Source organism: Emydura macquarii, unplaced genomic scaffold, assembly GCF_026122565.2.
Source record: "Emydura macquarii macquarii isolate MOO-44397 ecotype Brisbane River unplaced genomic scaffold, CSIRO-AGI_Emac_v2 contig_1253, whole genome shotgun sequence".
Classification (NCBI taxonomy): Eukaryota; Metazoa; Chordata; order Testudines; family Chelidae; genus Emydura; species Emydura macquarii.
The window spans coordinates 59527319-59546684 of NW_027131390.1; the positions used below are offsets into that span (position 1 = coordinate 59527319).

General features: G+C 40.8%; 1 protein-coding gene across 3 annotated transcripts in view; it reads left to right on the forward strand.

Moving 5' to 3' along the window:
* SF3B1 (splicing factor 3b subunit 1) overlaps positions 1–10747 on the forward strand; it is a 45893-nt gene extending 35146 nt beyond the window's left edge. For all 3 annotated transcript variants that reach the window (XM_067548971.1, XM_067548972.1, XM_067548973.1), the window contains 12 exons: positions 186–456; positions 1732–1877; positions 1978–2124; positions 2281–2406; positions 3960–4181; positions 4819–5001; positions 5105–5216; positions 5351–5471; positions 5999–6130; positions 7611–7883; positions 8484–8700; positions 10278–10747. In XM_067548971.1, the coding sequence (XP_067405072.1) occupies positions 186–456; positions 1732–1877; positions 1978–2124; positions 2281–2406; positions 3960–4181; positions 4819–5001; positions 5105–5216; positions 5351–5471; positions 5999–6130; positions 7611–7883; positions 8484–8700; positions 10278–10436 (2109 nt within the window). In that variant the 3' untranslated portion in view covers positions 10437–10747. The remainder of the gene's footprint in view (positions 1–185; positions 457–1731; positions 1878–1977; positions 2125–2280; positions 2407–3959; positions 4182–4818; positions 5002–5104; positions 5217–5350; positions 5472–5998; positions 6131–7610; positions 7884–8483; positions 8701–10277) is intronic.
* The last annotated feature ends 8619 nt before the right edge of the window (positions 10748–19366 follow it).

The window sequence follows — 19366 nt, forward strand, 5'->3', positions numbered from 1 at the left end:
TGAATGAGCTAGTATTATAGCTCGTTATATTATAATGTAACTGTAACCATTTGAACTGGAGTATTCTGCTTTGTAGTATTGAAAAGGTAATGTCATGTGACAAGAAACTTACAAACACAACAAAGAAGTTAAAAGTTCATCATTCTTGTACATAAGTATGTATGGTTTTTTTTTTTTTCTTTCAGGCTGCTGGTTTGGCTACAATGATCTCCACCATGCGACCTGATATTGATAACATGGATGAGTATGTCCGAAATACAACAGCTCGAGCTTTTGCTGTTGTTGCCTCTGCGTTAGGCATTCCTTCTCTGTTGCCCTTCTTGAAGGCCGTATGTAAGAGCAAAAAATCCTGGCAGGCTAGGCACACTGGAATCAAGATTGTACAGCAAATTGCTATTCTTATGGGCTGTGCTATCTTGCCTCATCTCAGAAGTTTGGTTGAAATCATTGAACATGGTACGTTCTCTTTTGTTAAATGTGTTCTCTTGTTTGTACATAAGGTTGCTGGTTAAATTAAGGAGTCAATTTCTTGAATGTCAGGCATAGACTTTGTAATTCTAATAAAGACTACATCAGAGTATTCCGCTTTCCTTTTTATTGTATTTTTTCAAAGATTTTGGTCTATAGCTTGGTTTAAGTAACTGCAATAAAGCTTTATATGGGAGAGTTTTGTTATAGCTATAAAGCACGGAAGACAATAACTTGAACATAACTAGTACTTCTAATTTCTTTTGGACTCTTAATCCTTTAGTTCTCATGTAGTGTAGTTCTTGCTCTTTGGACCATATTTTGACTCGTAAGTGACAACAATAATTCTGTTTGATTTTGTATAACCGCTTAGTACTTTCAATATTTTAAATTGATATAATATTATCCTGTATTCTCCATCTCTCAACAGGCTTGTATATATTGTCTATATTAATAGTTAAATTATAGAATCCTTGAGTTTCAATTAGCACAGTGTGAGCCAGTTCTAATTGAGGAAGTTTGTTTATTGATAGAATAACGTCCACATGTATTGAGTTTAGGCTGCAGCACTTGGGATGCCTTGTATTGTAATTGCTTACTAGTGTTAGTGAAACATCAGCTGGTCAGTTTTAACAGCTGTGTTATGGAATTCCTGGGATTTTATTGTTGAGAAGATCTGGGACTCTATGGAGTGAAATGTTTTAAGCTCCACAATATTGGCACTTATTAGGTTATAAACAATTGATATACTTTTTCTGAAATATTTTTAAAAGTCAGTTTTACAGTGTTAGAGCACAGCCTCATGTAGTTGGGTGGTTTGTTTCAAATTTTTTTTCTCCAAGTATTACAAAATAACATGTAGTTTTTCATTTGGACTTCCCCTCCCTGTGACTTCTCTAAAATGATTCCTGTTTTGTTAAATAGCAGCCAAATGGAAGTAGCACTTCAGTACCTTTCCTGAAATGGCCTGAATCTTAGAAGACATTTGAAGCTGAAACTTCACATTATTTGGATTTTTAGAAGTTTAGAGCAAACAGTTCTCTGTATAAACAAGCCTTTTAAATTCCAAAATAGATCTTGAAGGTTTGTGCTAGGAAATGCTGGGCACAAGATGAAAAGGAGGGAGCATGCTTTTACACTTTATCATACGAAACATTTCTTCTTTTTCCTGTCCTCTTGTACACATTCCCCCATTTTTCCACAATAATTCAAGATCTGGGCAATGGTGTAAGAAGCACTTACTGAATTTGACTTGTTTTCCAGGTCTGGTGGATGAGCAGCAGAAAGTGCGTACTATCAGTGCTTTGGCTATTGCTGCTTTGGCTGAGGCAGCTACTCCTTATGGTATTGAATCATTTGACTCTGTTCTAAAGCCCTTATGGAAGGGCATACGTCAACACAGAGGAAAGGTATGTCTCTACAATCTATTTCTTTTCACCTCTCTATTTTGAATATAAACTGGTATATACATTTTGATACCCATGACAATTATATTGTGTATTAAAATAGGGTCTGGCTGCCTTTTTGAAAGCTATTGGGTACCTTATCCCTCTTATGGATGCTGAGTATGCCAACTACTATACCAGAGAAGTAATGCTAATCCTTATTAGAGAGTTCCAATCTCCTGATGAAGAAATGAAAAAAATTGTGTTAAAGGTATGTCAAAAACATTCAAATACTTTCAGTGTAATGTTTAAAGTAACTTGATACTTCTTGTGATTTGGATCAATACAAAATCTGTCATGTAATAAGTATTTTCTTTATAAAATTGGTCTACAGCATTAAAACAGTTGCATTTTTATTTCCTCCTAGGTGGTAAAGCAGTGTTGTGGTACAGATGGTGTTGAAGCAAACTACATTAAAACAGAGATTCTGCCACCATTTTTCAAACACTTTTGGCAGCACAGAATGGCACTGGACAGAAGAAATTACAGACAGGTATGGTTTAATTTGGAAAAGATTTAAACTGCTTTGAATTAAATTTATAAGATGGTATGTAGAGAGATGTGTGGTGGTGACTTTATTTTTTAATTTTTCAATGTATCTCGAGACGGAGTTCAGTCATCTCACATCAGACGTGAGATGTGGATAGATGATTAAAAGGCTCAGGATTCTTAAATGGGATACAAAACATTTTGCCTCTAGTTTACTAGTTTGAATACCAGTCTCAGTTGGTAGTGACAAAAGCAGCTACCATCTGATGGCTTATTTGTGCTATGTAAAATGACTAGTCGATTTCAGTCCCTAGTGGATAAGTGTCCCCCATCACAGAAGTATTACCACTATTGGCTCAAGTAAAAACCGAAGTTGACAGTCTCAAAGAGGACTTAAATGTTCCACTTCCCATCCACTCCAGTATTGGTCATTTCAATTGAGACACATTAACATAGCAGTGTGTGGGCAGGAGTGGGCTGCTAATGGCCAGGTTATACCACTTCAGTATCTCAGACTATTTACCTGGGATCTTTCCCAATTGTTAGATATAATTGAATAATGGAGAAGAGGAAAACACCAATGGGAACATAATATAAATAATGTTTATTATAATATTTTTATGGAAAATAAACTTGGCAGGTTTATTTTAGACATATATAATGGAGAAGCTATATTTGAAGATGTGATGCTTTTAGCACTTGTTTGTATGACTTTAGTTTATCAATAAACATACCAACAAAGGTTAAATGAAAATTTTTATTAAAAACCCACAAAATGTGAGCTCTTTAGGACAATGCGACTACGTAGACTTAAATATTATAAATACACGTTAAAATAAAACTTTCAAAACCATTTGTTGCCTTTGTTTTCCTGCCAGGATAAAGATTACAGGCTCTCTTTCTTACAGCAGTTGCTGATCTAACAAATTTCATCATGCAGATCTCTACATGTCTGGCTGATTTTTAGGGGCTTCTGTTGTAGGAATAACCTAGTCCTGAACACAGACCTGGATAGATAAAAGCTTTCCTCACTTTTAAATAATTTTCAGTCCATCCTAACAGGAAACAAACTAGAAATTCATACTATCACTGCGAATGACACAAGGGCTCAAACTCCCATTCTAAAAAAATTTAACTAAATTAAAAAAAATTAACTATGAGTAATGCATCCACTTCTTGCATTAGTTTAAAAAGAGCATGTTTTGTAATTTTTAATTATCCATGCAAAGAAAACTCCCCAACTTCCTAATTTGAAGGCAAAGGACAACCATGTGGATTAGTCCATTTGCAATGATTTTTTCTTAGGATGTAGACAAGAGTGTGAGATTCTGGAAATTCTTCTGCTTACCCACAACCTTGAAAATGGCTTTCTGCAGCTTGTTTTTTTGCCTGAGAAGGGGTTATCCTGTTTTTGAGAGTAAATGATACCAACATGGTGCCCTTTCTTCTCTTTGGACCATGCACAGGATCTCCTAGGTCATCTTAGAAATTTTAGCAAGTCTTTGTAAATTATTTCTCTCTGATTATTTTGCTTAAAGGTATATTTTTATGTTTCAGTTGGTTGATACCACAGTGGAGCTGGCAAACAAAGTTGGAGCAGCAGAAATTATTTCAAGGATTGTGGATGATCTGAAAGATGAGGCTGAGCAGTACAGAAAAATGGTTATGGAAACAATTGAGAAAATAATGGGGAACCTGGGTGCCGCAGACATTGACCATAAACTAGAAGAACAACTTATTGATGGTATCCTGTATGCCTTCCAAGAACAGACCACAGAGGTATTGTCAGAAGATGTTCTTAGCAGCTAACTTATTTAATTTAATCTGTTTGCACTGTTTGGGGAAAAGTTAGTTTATGGTTGAAATCTGGAAAAGGATTATATGGGGTTTTTTTTGGTTGAAACAAAGAGCACTGAAATTTGTAAGGCAGTTCTGGAATTTTAATGTGGCATATATTATAAAGGTTGTAGGTGCAAAAGAATTTCAATAGCAAATGGACAGTTGATATAAGAGAGTGGGTAAGGTAATATTTTTTTTATTGGAACAACTGTTGGTGAGAGAGACAAGCTTTTGAGCTTACATAGATTTCGTCTGTGTAAGCTTGAAAGCTTGTCTCTCACCAACAGAAGTTATTCCAATAAAAGATATAAGTTCATCCACTTTGGGTCTCTAATATCCTTGGACCGACAAAACTACAGCAACACTGCATACGATTAGTGATATACTTGATCTTCCAAAGAGGTAGCCGTGTAAGTCTGTTTTTAGTAAAACAGCGAGAGTTCTGTGGCACCTTAAAGACTAACAAATTTATTTGGGCATAAGCTTTCATGGGCAGAAACCCACTTCATCGGATGCATGATCTTACTTGATCTTGCTTTTCTAACTCTTTCTTGTTCTTGATGTTGTTTTTGTTCAGGACTCCGTGATGTTGAATGGCTTTGGCACAGTGGTTAATGCTCTTGGTAAACGAGTTAAACCATACTTGCCCCAGATCTGTGGTACTGTTTTATGGCGTTTGAACAACAAATCAGCCAAAGTTAGGCAGCAGGCTGCTGACCTGATCTCTCGTACAGCAGTTGTCATGAAGACTTGTCAAGAGGTAATAATTTCTCCTATTCCTCTTTTCCATATAAAATAATTTTTAAATGAAAGAAAAGTGAGAGAATTTTTGCTAATTTTTAAATTTTGTTGTTTGGCTCTAGGAAAAACTGATGGGACACTTGGGTGTTGTCCTGTATGAGTATCTGGGTGAGGAATACCCTGAAGTACTAGGCAGTATACTTGGAGCACTTAAAGCCATTGTGAATGTTATAGGTATGTTATGTTGTATTGTTATAGGTATGTATGAATGTTATGTCGGGTATTTTTGTTCCAGAGGCAAGTAATGAAATGGGGGAGGGGGTGGGAAGTGAATCTGAGACTTAATAAAGTGTCATTCTGTTGAACAGGTATGCACAAGATGACACCACCAATCAAAGACCTGCTGCCAAGACTCACACCTATCCTGAAAAACAGACATGAGAAAGTACAGGAGAATTGTATCGACCTAGTTGGACGTATTGCTGACAGGTGAGTTGTTGTGGTATACTTCTGAAACACCATGATATGTTAACTGCTTCCATAACAGGTCATTTAACTAAATTATCAAACATTAAAACTGGGTATAAGGTTTGGGATCTGGATTTTATAAATCTTGGGGCTATGGGAGTTCCTTAAGATTTATTACAGAGATTGTTCATGTTAACAGTTTTTTTCATGATTAGTAAAATGAAATATGTAGGTACAAAATATGACCTATCAGGTATGCATTTGCAGTCTCTCATATACTATGTAAACGATGATATTTGCTTCTGTTAGTCTTTCTTTGATTTGCCACTTTACATAGATTTGAGGCAGACTGTAGAATGAAGCTTAATTCTATATGAGGTTTGTGTACTCTTGTAAAAAATTTCACATTGCCATCGAATTCTCTATTTAAAAAGAGAGAAGGTGAGCCCATGTTCCTGTGTTAGTAGCACAGGTGTACATCTTGTAATCTGTTTTTGCTTAAAAAAGTTTGACTTCACTAAAATATCTGTATTTCCTCTCTTATTCAGGGGAGCGGAATATGTTTCTGCGAGGGAATGGATGAGGATCTGCTTTGAACTGCTGGAGTTGTTAAAAGCTCACAAAAAAGCTATCCGACGAGCCACAGTAAACACTTTTGGTTATATTGCAAAAGCAATTGGGTAAGTATGTTGTCTTGATACTGATCAGCATTTGTAGGCCTTTTCTTAGAATGGTGGTGGGTTTTCTTGGAAAAATAATATTGAATTTCTTTTGCCTTTAAAATTTCAGCCAAATTGTTGTTTAAAATAGGTTTTATTTACTTCATTTTATAGGAGGCAAAGTACAATAGTTTATATTTCAGTAACATATGCTGCTTTAATAGACATGGGACTGGTCTACACTACAAAGTTAAGTACATCGTTCAGGGCTGTGTAAAAGTTCACGCCTTGTACGATTAATTAAGCCAACTTAAGCCCCAGTATAGATACTACTAGGTTAATGGCATCATTTTTCCCATTAACCTAGCTACCGCCTCTTCATTCCTTTCCATCGCTGTATTAAGTGTCTGCACTATAGCGCTAAAGTCTCATTGTAGCTATGCTGCAGTAGTGTTTCTAGTGTAGACATACCCTAGCCTTGTAGGGCAGACATGATTAAAGTACATTTTTATATTGGTAGAAAGATAAAGTTATAGCCATTGTCTTCTAGTGCTTGTACTATAATAATTCTAATTTTATAAGCAATACAAAGTATTGAAATGTTTTTCTGATTGAAAAATTGGAGGAAATAGTGCATTCATGTGCTTCCTGGGTCTTTTCATACAATCTTACTCTTAAGACTATGGTGCCACAAGTCTCTTCCATTAGTGTTTTCTGTAATAAAGAACTTCAGCAAAGAAATTGGTTTTGCTGTTAATTTGTATTACCAGTTTATAGTCTTGACACATACTGTAGAGTGAAACTTAATTCTAAATAAATAGTCTACGTATTCTTAGCAAATGATCAGACATCCAAATAAGCTATCTGTTTAAAAACAGATAAAAGGTAGCTAGGAGCCCTGAGATTGGGACCCCATCATATAGGCACTGTACAGATATACACCCCAGTCCAGCTAATACTTAGCATGTGTGTAATTTTATGCAAGAGCATAAGTGTTTGCAGGATCAGGGCTATAGAAAGAGACAGTTCGTAACCCAAAGGATATAGGAGCTAATTTGAGGCAAGACGCAACAACTGACTGTGTCAAAGTGGTGAAGGATGGATGAGGATGAGGGCTATGAAAAGCCCACACTATTACTTAGTTTAGCTATTGCACAACTCATTGCTTTCTGCTAGTTCCAAATCAGGTGTCCTTCACTGAGATTGTTACCTGGTGTACACTGCCAGCAGCTGGCGACAGGAGATACACAAGTTACATAGTGTAGCCATACGCTTTTTGCAGGAGTGGATTTATGGCATCGACTGGAGAGCACTTCCAGGATCGATTGGGCGGGTCCCCACTGCCTGCTCAATCAGTCCCGTGGAATCGATCCTGCAGCACTGGCACAGCCCGAGCAGTGTAGACATACCCACAGTCTACTATTTGACTGGCTGGTATCTGGCATTAAAAGTAACTTAATATGTATTTCACTGACAAAGTCCTGCATTTTGCCTCTTCCAGACCCCATGATGTGCTGGCAACACTGCTAAATAACCTGAAAGTACAGGAAAGACAGAACAGAGTATGTACTACAGTAGCAATTGCTATTGTAGCTGAAACTTGCTCACCTTTCACAGTACTGCCTGCACTGATGAATGAATACAGAGTTCCAGAACTGAATGTCCAGAATGGTGTATTAAAATCTCTTTCTTTCCTGTTTGAATACATTGGAGAGATGGGAAAAGATTACATCTATGCTGTTACGCCATTACTTGAAGATGCTTTAATGGACAGGTCAGTAATATTTTTTTGCTTATGATACTTGTAGTCACATTCAGGTTCCCCTTGTTACATTAAACACACTTTCATCCTATATCTGGTTTCTCAACAGAAAAATCTACATGGAGGTGATTGTTTCATCAGAAATGTTAATTGAATAACCTATAAAATATATAGTTATTTGGAACACAGAGAAAGTTGGTTTGAATTAAGCTTGATGTAATTCAAACCAACTTTCTCTGTGTTCCAAATAACTATACATTCTCTTTTAGTAATACCATTGAAGATTAAAAGTTTGAAAAAGGAAATAATTACAGAATGACTGAGCCAGGATTTACCACATTAGGACTGCTTTTAATCAGTTATTTTTCTAGGTTGTTGAGCAGACTTAAATAACAGTAATTCTCCCATAAAACTGTTAGATAATTTTTTTTATTAGCTGATTTGAAATGCAATTTCTCTGCCCATGCTGTTGGCAGGAAAGAACAAAAGAGTATCATCAGAACTTTTTTGCATTCTTTGTGTCTGAAAAGCATTATTATAATTGCCAACGAAGTTTTATTTGCAAGCAAACTAAGCATAAACAAGCATAAACAAATTATGTTTTCTTTGCAGAGACCTTGTACACCGACAAACTGCCAGTGCTGTGGTGCAGCATATGTCTCTTGGAGTATATGGATTTGGCTGTGAGGATTCTCTGAATCACTTGTTAAATTATGTATGGCCCAACGTGTTTGAGACGTCTCCTCATGTCATTCAGGCAGTTATGGGAGCATTGGAGGGTCTAAGAGTTGCTATTGGACCATGTAGAATGCTGCAGTATTGTTTACAGGTATGCTTACTTAACTTGGGGTGGCAGGGAGAGTAATTTTTCAAATCTAAATACTCAACTAGTAGGAAAAACCTGGAAAGCAATAATCCCGGAAGGGTGTTAAGGATGATAATGGACCTCAGCTTTGGTATTTGCAGTGTAATGTTGCCATACACCACAGAAGTGGGGGAATAGTAGTATCACTTTGTGACTCAAACTATATTTGAAATACTGTATTCAGTTCTGCACAGTTTGTCTACGTATTTATATTTATAACAATATCGAGGGAGTTTAGAGAAGTGAAACAAAAGTAATCATGGAACTGCAGAAAGAATGTGGGGGATGAAAGACAAGGCCAATGGTGGAAAAAATGAGTTATAATGACATGTGACTATCTATAAATACTTGAAGGTAAATACTAAGGACTGGGAGGAACAGTGGAGGTGTAAGAGAAAGTAATGGGATGAAATTAAGAAATGGAATTTAGGTTAAATATCAGGAAATAAATTGATTGTGATTAGTGTTAGAGCGTAGAAAGGTCTGTCATCCCTCAAGACATTTAAAGCCAGATAGCACAAAGCACTAGAAAACTATACTTATAGGATAAGAAATATTATCCTCTCAGCACTGGGTTTGAATATTGTTCAGTGGTGAACATTTATATTATGGTAGCACCCAAAGGCCCCATTGCTAGACAATATAGACACTCCTTGCCCTGTGGGATCTGCAATCTAAAAGACAAAACAGATGAAAGACAGGGATGAGGATATAACATACAGGCAAAAATGAATACAGTGAAGAATTGATTCTGTTTTGTTAGTTGCTTGTCTGGTGTTTTGTTTTGCCCTGTAAGATGGTAGGGTGAGGAGTTAGTAGGAATAAGGGAGTAGGGAATAGGAAGGGGGAGATCTCTGCCTTTTCTGTTTTGTATTCTTAATTAGTATTTTCCTTACTTAAATATTAAACAGTAGATTAGTATTTTCCTAGAGACTTACGACTCTACCTGTCCTGCAGGGAAGGGAATAATAATAAAAACTTAATTCTTATCTCACTTCCATGTGTTCATCTCTGTGCTATACAAAAGGAGAAACTGAGTAGCAATATCCCCAATTCATGTTTGAGGAAACTGAGGCACAGAAAGTTAATGTGACTTCATTCAGGACACACAGCAAGTTAGTAGTACAGCCAGGAATAGAATGTGGGTCTCTTGACATCTAGTCCAATGCCATGTATATTAGAACTGTGGGCTTTTCACCTTCCTAAAAAGAGCAAAACAACCAGAAACTTACTGAGTGGAATTCACCTTGAAGAACATATGAGACTTTAAGAGTGCAGAACTCCTAAATTTGAATATTATCTTTCTATAGGAAGTAATGACAAATGATTGTTTAGCTTCATTAGAAAGTCAAACAATATCAGTAACAGGAGAGGATTCAGTGTGTCTTTTCAGCTCAGACTTGTAGTTAGCACGAAATTTGATTAAAAAAATAAATTGCTTAAGTTTATTTTGTTATTTTTACTATTATACATAGCTCAAATACCAAGTCTGTAGGTTGATTGTTTAATTTTTTAATTTAACATTTGTTTTATTTTCCTAGGGTTTGTTTCACCCTGCCAGAAAAGTCAGAGATGTGTATTGGAAGATTTATAATTCAATCTATATTGGTTCACAAGATGCTCTGATAGCACATTATCCAAGAATCTACAATGATGAAAAGAACACCTACATTCGTTATGAACTTGACTACATCTTATAATCTTATTATTCAGTCATTTGTGTTTAATGCACAGCTGCTTCAAATTTGGTGATGTAAAATTTTAAAATGTTGCAGATCAGTGTAGAGCTGGTCAGAGGAGGAGCTAGAAATCCAGTAGCATGATTTTTAAATAACCTGTCCTTTTTTTTAAATGTTAAACAGTTAAAGCCAGTAGTGACCAAGAACACAGTGTGATTACACAATGTACTGGAGGGATTTCATTTTGGATTCATCTTTATGAAGATTTAGATTTCATTCCTTGTGTTTAAAGGGGATGTTTATTTGAGAAATAAACATTTGTGTATAAAATACTAATGTGTGTGTGTGTGTTTTTGGACAGAGGCTTGTAAAACGAATCTCTTTGATAGATAGATTGTTAAGCATTTGTTAATGTAAAAAAGTGGCGTACATTTTAACCCTCTTTTTGTTATCCCCTAGTTTTGAATAAATAAGAAAAATGTACAAACTAGTTGGTGTGTATTTTTTACAGTGGGATGATGAAACTGTACTGTGGCTGGTTGCCATAATTTTCACACTGTTTGTGGGGAAAACTGGCTTTTAGTTACTGCTTGCTGTCAGATCACCTCAATCAAAATTTCATGGCTGTGAAGATTTAATTGTGCTGTCACTGTAATAAAAAAATTGGTCTAAGTAAAAATGCGTTGTCAGTTGAATATGGACGTGACTCTGGACAGTCTGTTCCATAGCCTTTTAATCTGTGTACCTGCCCAGGATGAAAGTGACCAGTGTAGTGCTTAGGTCTGTTTTAGAGCCAATTGGATATTTGTCAGAAAACCAGTGTCTGTAGTACCTGACGTGAGGCAGCTGCTGGGAGTGCTGAGCAAATGGACAAGAATCACTGGAATCACTTTGTCCATCCCAGCTGTCAGTATATGGGGATGGTAGGACAAACAACTTCCCTTCTTCCTGCGCTACCCCAATTATACGTACTCCAGCAATAAAAAAATCAAGGCAGTGAAGACAGGACATGTCAAATGAAGACTTGGAAAACTACATAAAACATGGGATGATAACCTTACATGGCAATGTCAGGACATCATTGTGATGATGTCATTTAATGAAATATTAGGATGAAACCAGCAATGCTCAGATATCAATGGCATTTTCTGAGTGACTCTGATACTCCATTCTATGATCAGATTGCATTCTCTCTTTGTATTTGAATTCTAATGTTCTAGCTAATTTATTTCTGCTGTTTGTATCCATGCACAACATTCTTTTTATTTAGTATATAAATTATATTATTTAAGTATATAAGCAACTATTTATCCTAATTTTCAAGGCCACTTACATGTCACCTGAATTCTCATCCCCTCGCTCCTCCCCCCCAAAAAACAAACAAACAAACTACTCGCGTGTTAGAAACCTGCAGCCCTATTTCCAGGGCTGATCATTACTTGTTACCTTTTCTGAAAAATATTGATTTGCTGGGGAGCTGAAAATACTGCATGACCCTAATATTTCTACTTGCACTACACCGTCTGCTGCTATGGAATTTATTACATGACAACAGCTGGGAGTTCTTGATAGCTTTATAGTTCAGGAGCTCTTTTTCTCACAGAACCATAAGCAAGATTCTTATATAGTGTCACTTCAACTTCAGTGTCTAGCTTTTTCTTATTCAGCAATGCTTTGCTTGCATTTCTGTACGGCCTTCCACTCTGATTTCAATGCATTATACAAATACAGTAATGCAATTAGTCTTTCAAGAGCACTGTAAGGTAGGTCAGTCTAAGTCCCCATTTGCCTTGGGGATGGTACTGAAATGCTGTGATGTTAAGAGACTTGCCCATCATAACATGTCTCTGGTAGAACTGAGAATGGAAAGCAGGACTGACTCCCAGTTCTTTGTGTTAACTATACCATGTTTTCTAAGATATTAATATGACAAGTAAACACATGAGATTATTGAGCAGGAAATGCAAACTAGTAATCAAACTATTTTTATTAATTTAAATGTTCTTTTAGAAAAAAAATCCTTTACATAATCTTACCTTTCCAAACACACCCCCGAAAAAGGAGGAGGATCTTTCTTGATACAGTAAAAGTATAAAAATTGTATTGTGCTATTTTAGTTTTATGCTTCATCTCCAACACCAGTTGACAAAAATATATATTTTAACTTCATGAAATTGAAAGGAAGTTTTTCACGCCAAATACAGGTAAAACAAGTTTTCTAGTTACTCATCAATAGTCCATTTGCACTACCTTGGTTCCTCCCAATGCTCTTACCACAATATTGCCTTTTCAGATAAAGTCCAACTCTTAATTGGGTTGGCATTACTGGAAGTTAAAAACTGCTCTTTGGGAATTTTATTATATTCTTTGACAGCTGCAGCCACACTTGCATAATACAAGCAGGTCATGAGAAGCAGGTCATGAGTCCATTGTATCTAGGACTACTTGGTGACTCTTCCATCACTGCCCTGCTGGATGAAGGCAGACAAATACCCAGTCTGAAGGCAAAACTGTAATGTGGCAAACAAAAAACCACACCTCCAGAAGTGCAACTGGCTATTCTTAAGTACAAAATCGATATTCATATGCAGTTGTAAAAGAAAATTGGCTGAGGTATTCAAGCTGCTACTTTCTTTTTTTATGAATAAATTTCAAGTACAAGGTGTTCCTTTAATTCTAACAATTTGTCTCTAGTTTATCAGTAGATGCCAAAGTCTGCCATCATCTGTACAATTGTCATTAATGTTTGGATTGCAAAAGTATAAGTAAAAATTGAATGTGTGGTTTTGGGTGTGAATATACATTTGCAAAGGCCCAGGTTAAGTTTGTATTTGCTGATGTAAGAAAAATTTTCAATAGTTCCAATGCAAAAGAAACAGTTGAGTGTGACAGGTGGAGAGATCAATACATATACATGTTGGGTAGCACTCATCAATATCCATCTGTAATTTTGCAAACCAAACTGATTTACTCCTAAATCCACCAGTAAAATTAATTTGATAGCAACAGTTCCACTTTACTGAAATCTGAAGGTTTTAAAAATTATTTTCACCTTGGTAAGAAAAATAGTTTAAAGGCACATGTCATATCAAATGAACCTTCACCATTAAATGCCATTTTTGTCTTTAAAAAAACCCTGGAGATTAAGGTAATATTCTTTGACAAAGCTGACCTTGATGATAGCTAAACAGAACACACCAGAATGGGAATTCAAAAGAAGAACCATAAAAATGACATAGACTATTGAAGACTATTATGAACTGAATAAAACCGGGACAAATGTATCACGGAAATAAGATAAATAATTAATGGCATACCATCAAATTCATGTGTTAGGTATATGTGCGCCACATGCACCGGTGCTGGAGATTTTTTTTCTCAGTGGTATCCGTAGAGCCAGCTTTAGCACCCTATAGGTCACGTGCATATATGCTGGTATATAGGGTGCCACTGGCTCCCCTCCCTCTCAGTTCCTTCTTAGCATCTGTGACGGTGCTGAAACGTCCTCTTGCTTTGGCAAGCTCTTCTAACCCAGGGGTTCTCTTTTTAGTAATAGTGTATATAGCTAAAGTTTGTTAGCATTTAGTTTACTCTGTATTTTAGATTTGATGAGAGGAGACAGCCCCAGGGATGGGGCATGCCCCAGTCCCCAGGCTTCAAATCTTGTGTAAGAAGCTTATGCCGATGAATGATTCTCACCAGAGCTGTCTAAAGTGCCTAGGAAAGGCTCACGTACGAGACAAATGCAGGATCTGTAAAGGGTTCAGACCTTGCACTAAAAAGGAATGAGACGTTAGGCTGAGAGAACTTCTAATGGATTCAGCTCTTAGCCTGGCCTCTGAGCCAGGCTGTTCAGAGTCGGCGCTGAGTACATTAGCATCGGTGCTAAGTGTCGTGTGTCCTCCCCTCCCCCCCAGCACAGCATTTCTCCTGGCACCAATTGCCATCCCCAGTGCCTAAGAAGCTGTGCAAGAAAACATACTGGGAGAGGGCGCTCACCAGTACCAAGGAGGAACAAAAGGGACATAGGAGACTGCGTGAGACCCGTGCCAGGATGCTCATGTTCACTGGGCCTCAGGTCGGCAACAACCTCACCCCTTTGGATTCCCAACCCAACTCTGGATCTGCCGTTGACTCCTGGGAGCAGCAGGGGCCCCCAGAATCTCACATCCATCCAGAGGCATTCCAAGCAATTAAGGACCTCCTGAAGATCCCTGTGCAATCAACACCTTGAGAAGACAGGCCCCTGCACTAGGACTCCATGTCGGTACCATTGACTGGCAGGACCATCTAGGAGCAAACCTGTGATGAGGCCTCTGCAGCGATACTCCGGCCCCACGGGGTCACCAATGCCCTGCCAGCACACCGGACCCCCAGCATTGGTTCCCGGAGCCTCATCACCGACAAACAGACTCATGGCGCTGTTCTACAGACCCTTACTGGTCCTTGGAGTTGTGACACTAGTCTCCAGAGTCTCGGCACCTATACCCCAAATTCCGACACCGATCTCTCGAATCCCAGCACTAGTCCCTCTCTCGCCATTATCGGTCACCGAAAGACAGTAGCCAGTCACCAGATGTGCAGCACCCAGGTCCCTGGCACTGAGGCACTGCTTCTCCCAGCACAGTGTGGAAGGGGAAGTGACTTTGGTGCTGCCATGGGCTCAGAGAGAGGACTCTTCAGACTCAGAAGGGGAGGAGGTGGCCCTGAACAAAGGACAGATGTCTACTTCTACAGCAATGGGGCTATTTCTGGGGGTTTGGCCACAAGGGCAATGGCCTGTACCATGGCAGTTTTGTAACCTGTAGGGGTTTCCCTCTGTCTCAGGGTCACACATACAGTCATTCTCAGGGGCCTCGGAGAGGCGATCAACAGAGGTCACTCTCCCACCACCTGACTTAGATGTAGAGTCAGACCAAGAGGCTGAGGCTGCCACTGTAGCCCCAGAAGGGGCCACCCCAGCTGGGGAGGAAGAGCTCACCCCTCCACCCTTCCCTGTATCCTCCTCCTCCTCCTCCTCCTCACCAGATGAGGTGGTAGGGGGGCTTCCGCCATTATCCTGCATGACGACTTTAGCACTCGCCAAGAGCTGCTCAAGAGGATAGCCTCAAACCTGGGCCTACAGGCGGAGGAGCTGAAGGAGCCTTCTGACAAACTTATCAATATCCTGGCGGCAACAGCCCCATCTTAGGTGGCCCTCCCGATCTATGAGGGGGTGGTGAAGCTAGTCAAAGCCCTGTAGCAGACATCAGCCTCCCTGTCCCCTACATCTAAGCGGGCCGAGAAAAAATATTATGTACCCGCAAAGGGATTTGAATATTTGTGCACCCATGCCTCCCCAAGGTTGTTGGTAGTAACAGCTGCCAGTGAAAGAGACAGGAGCAGGAGAGTTTTAACATCTGGTGCTCCATGGCTAAGTTCACGGACTCTCTGCCTCAGGACTCCAAACTGGAGTTTGAGGCTATACTGGAGGGGGGGAAGACAGTGGCCTGAGCCTCGCTCCAGGCAGCCTCTGATGCACCCGATTTGGTAGCTAGGACAATGGCATTGGCTATATTGATGAAAAGACCCTCGTGGGTTCAATCATCTGGTCTGTCCTCAGAGGTCCAACGGTCCATTCAGGACCTTCCATTCAACAGTGCAGCCCTGTTCGCAGATCTAATGGACACAAGACTGCACGGTTTAAAGGACTCTAGAACCACACTCTGCTCTTTGGATCTCTATACACTGTCAACCTCCACGAGACACTTCAGGCCCCAACAGCCACAGAGATTTGTGGCCAGTCCAGAAGTAAGCCTTACAAAAAGAAAAATAGGGGTGTTAAAAGATGCCAGACCAGGCTCTTGCTACCACCTCTCAATCACGCTTGAGCTCCTACCCATCTGGGGGTAGGCAGGCCTTTTGAAGGTGCGCATGGGGGTGACCTACCAGCCCTTACCCAGGATCCAGCCTCCCCTTTATTTTCGAACCGCCTTGCATCCTTCTTCCCAGCTTGGACTGCTATAACATGGGACCAATGGGCATTAAGTGCCATAGCAATCAGGTACACTCTTTAGTTCATTTCACTTCCACCTTCCCACCCCTCACCTTCGTCCCTCTTCAGGGACCTGTTCACGAGCAGGAGGTGCAAGCCTTCCTGTGGGTGGGCGCTGTAAAGGAAGTTCCCTCAGAGTGGAGAGGGAAAGGGTTCTACTCCCGTTACTATCTGATCCCAAAGGGAAAAGGGGCTTTCAGCCCATTTTGGATCTGCGTTGCCTCAACTCTTTCACGAAGTTGAAGTTCTGCGTGGTCGCCTTGGTCTCCATCATTCTCTCCCTAGATCCTGGCGACTGGTACGCTGCCCTCACTTAAAGGATGCGTATTTCCATATTTCTATTTGTCACAGCCACAGAAGATTCCTACAATTTGTAAAGTGTTCACAATTCAAGGTAACAATTTGACGATTTACACCAGTGTTTTAACCAAAGGGTTGCAACCCCTTGGAGCTCATGAAAGGCAATCGGGGGGATCACAAGGCTTTGGAAATGTTATTCTAAAGCAAAGATGATAAAATTTCCAGGATAACTCCAGAGTAGCCAAACTATCCAAGTTGGTGAGGTCAAATGCAGAAATTACATACTTATTTTTATCAGTGATACAGTTTCTTATCATAGTAAATGTAAGAGGGTCATAAAAGTTTTTGGTTTTGAATAAATAGTCACCAATCTGAACAAGGTTGAGAAACACTATGTCCTGAACCTTGCATTCTATTGGTAATGTTTTCATTGCCCACAGTTTATTTGAGTCTTTCTTAGTTTCTACGTTTCTTGCAGCTGCATATTGTTGTTAATGTTTGTATCTGTAGTCACAGCCAGATCTGCAATTTGGTTATTGACAACTTCTACCACCAAGTAGCTTTTGAGTATGACATAGCTTAAAACTCCCTATGTAGCTCCCATGAACTTTAATTAGAATTGCACAGCCAAATCAAATGTGCCCTTTTATGATGTAAAATACAGGGGTAAAGGGTCATGCACATAAGCAAGGACCATACCAGAGAGCATAGGGAACCGGACTCTGCATTATGAGTTTTACAGTGTGGGATGAGGGCATTAAGTGTAGTCCATAGGTGACCATATCAATGTCCAGAGTAGAGCCGTGGGGTTATATGCAGTCCAAAAATGTGATGGGGCAGGGAGGGATGTCTGTGTAGTTCTTTGAGAGTCTATAATAGTGTGTGTTTACATGTATTCTCTGGGTAGATACATTCAGAGCACCCTACATCAGGAGTGGGAGGGAGGCAATCATCCATGTAGATGCGAGTGCAGCATCCTGTTGATTCCCCCATATATTTTGACTTACCCCCAGGCAAACTTTTCCAGTACTAGGAACTCCAGCTGAGAAGTCAAATACCAGGGAAGGGAATATTTTCCAGGCCCCCACTGTAGGGCACCAGCCCACTCCACTCAGATGTGTTGCTCTGGCACCATAAGCTTGAAAACCTTTGTAACACTGGCAGCTTGGAATAAAATTTCTCTCTTCGAGTGATTGCTCATATCCATTCCATTATAGGTGTGTGTGCGCCCCGTGCACAGATTCCCGGAACTTTTTTCCACTTAGCAAGCCCCGTAGGGTCGGCTTAGGCGCCCCCTGGAGTACCGTGCTCATGCCGTGGTACATAGGGCACCGCCGACCCCGCGTGCCCCCAGTTCCTTCTTTCCGCCCGTTGACAGTTGCTGAAACGTTTGCCTCTTGCCTAGCAAGTCGCAGCCCCTTAGTAATTGATTGCTGATTGTTACAGATTGTTAAGTTTAGTGTTAAGTAGATTAGTTTACATAGATAGATAAGGAAAACCCGCAGGGGTTTTTCTTTACATTGGGCCATGCCTGGCTCAACGGGCTTCAAACCCTGCACCGTGTGCGCCAAGGCTGTCCCCGTGAATGACCTTCACAATCGCTGCCTCCAATGCCTCAGAGAGCAGCACCGCAAGGATAGATGCAAAATCTGCAGCGCCTTTAAGCCTTTAAGAGGGAGGTGCGGCTGAAGGCTATCCTTATGGAGTCCACCCTCCGATCGGCCTCTGAACCGGCACGTTCCCCTGCGGCACCGAGCGTCTCCTCAGTGCGGAGTGCTCCTCTGGCACCAGCATCGTCGATCCAGGACCCGGCACCGAAGCACTGCAAGGACACCGCGCCGAGGCTCCCCTGTGCCGCCTGCCCGGCCTGGGGGAAGTCAGGAGATGCCCCAGCCACGTGCCATGGAGATTACTCCGGCACCAGCAGCTCCACACAGGGAGCCTTCCCCAACTCTGCGGAGTGGGGTAGCGCCCCTGCAAGGACCGTTGACGCCGGAGGTGTTCGCTGCGGCACGCGCCCTCATGGGCCTGCCCACGCCTCCGTCCCCCCCTCAGCCGAGGGCTCGGGGACCTGCGTCTCGGGGTAAACCCACGCTGGGTGGCCCCGGTGGTTGGTGGAGACAGGAGTCCAAGTCTCCCCCCAGACGATCAAGGAGGGTAGAGAATGCGGGCTCCCCTCCCAGCTCCGGCACTGAGTCGTCGAGCTCTGCAGCACAGAGGGCGGTATAGAGGTTTATGCAGGGGCCGTAGCTCTACCTCTCAGTCCTCCCTAGAGAGCCCAGCTCGGCACCGCACACCACGGCACCAGTCTTGATCCCCGCACCTAGCCCGGTGCGGATCCCACTGCCCCATGACATCTTGACTTTGGCACCGGCTCCGGCACAGACTACTTCAGCTCCAGCACTGATGGCTCCGGCACCTCGCTGGCGATCCCGCTCCTCACGGTGCCGATCCTCACGTCGGCACCGACGGTACCATTCCTGCTCCCAAGGGGGGAAGTGTCGACGCAAGTCGTCGAGGGGGAGGAGACATTCCAGCTCCAGCAGCTTCTCTCCACACCGGCACCACAGACGACGGCACCGGCGTTCTCCATCATCATCTTCCAGGAGCCGCTCCC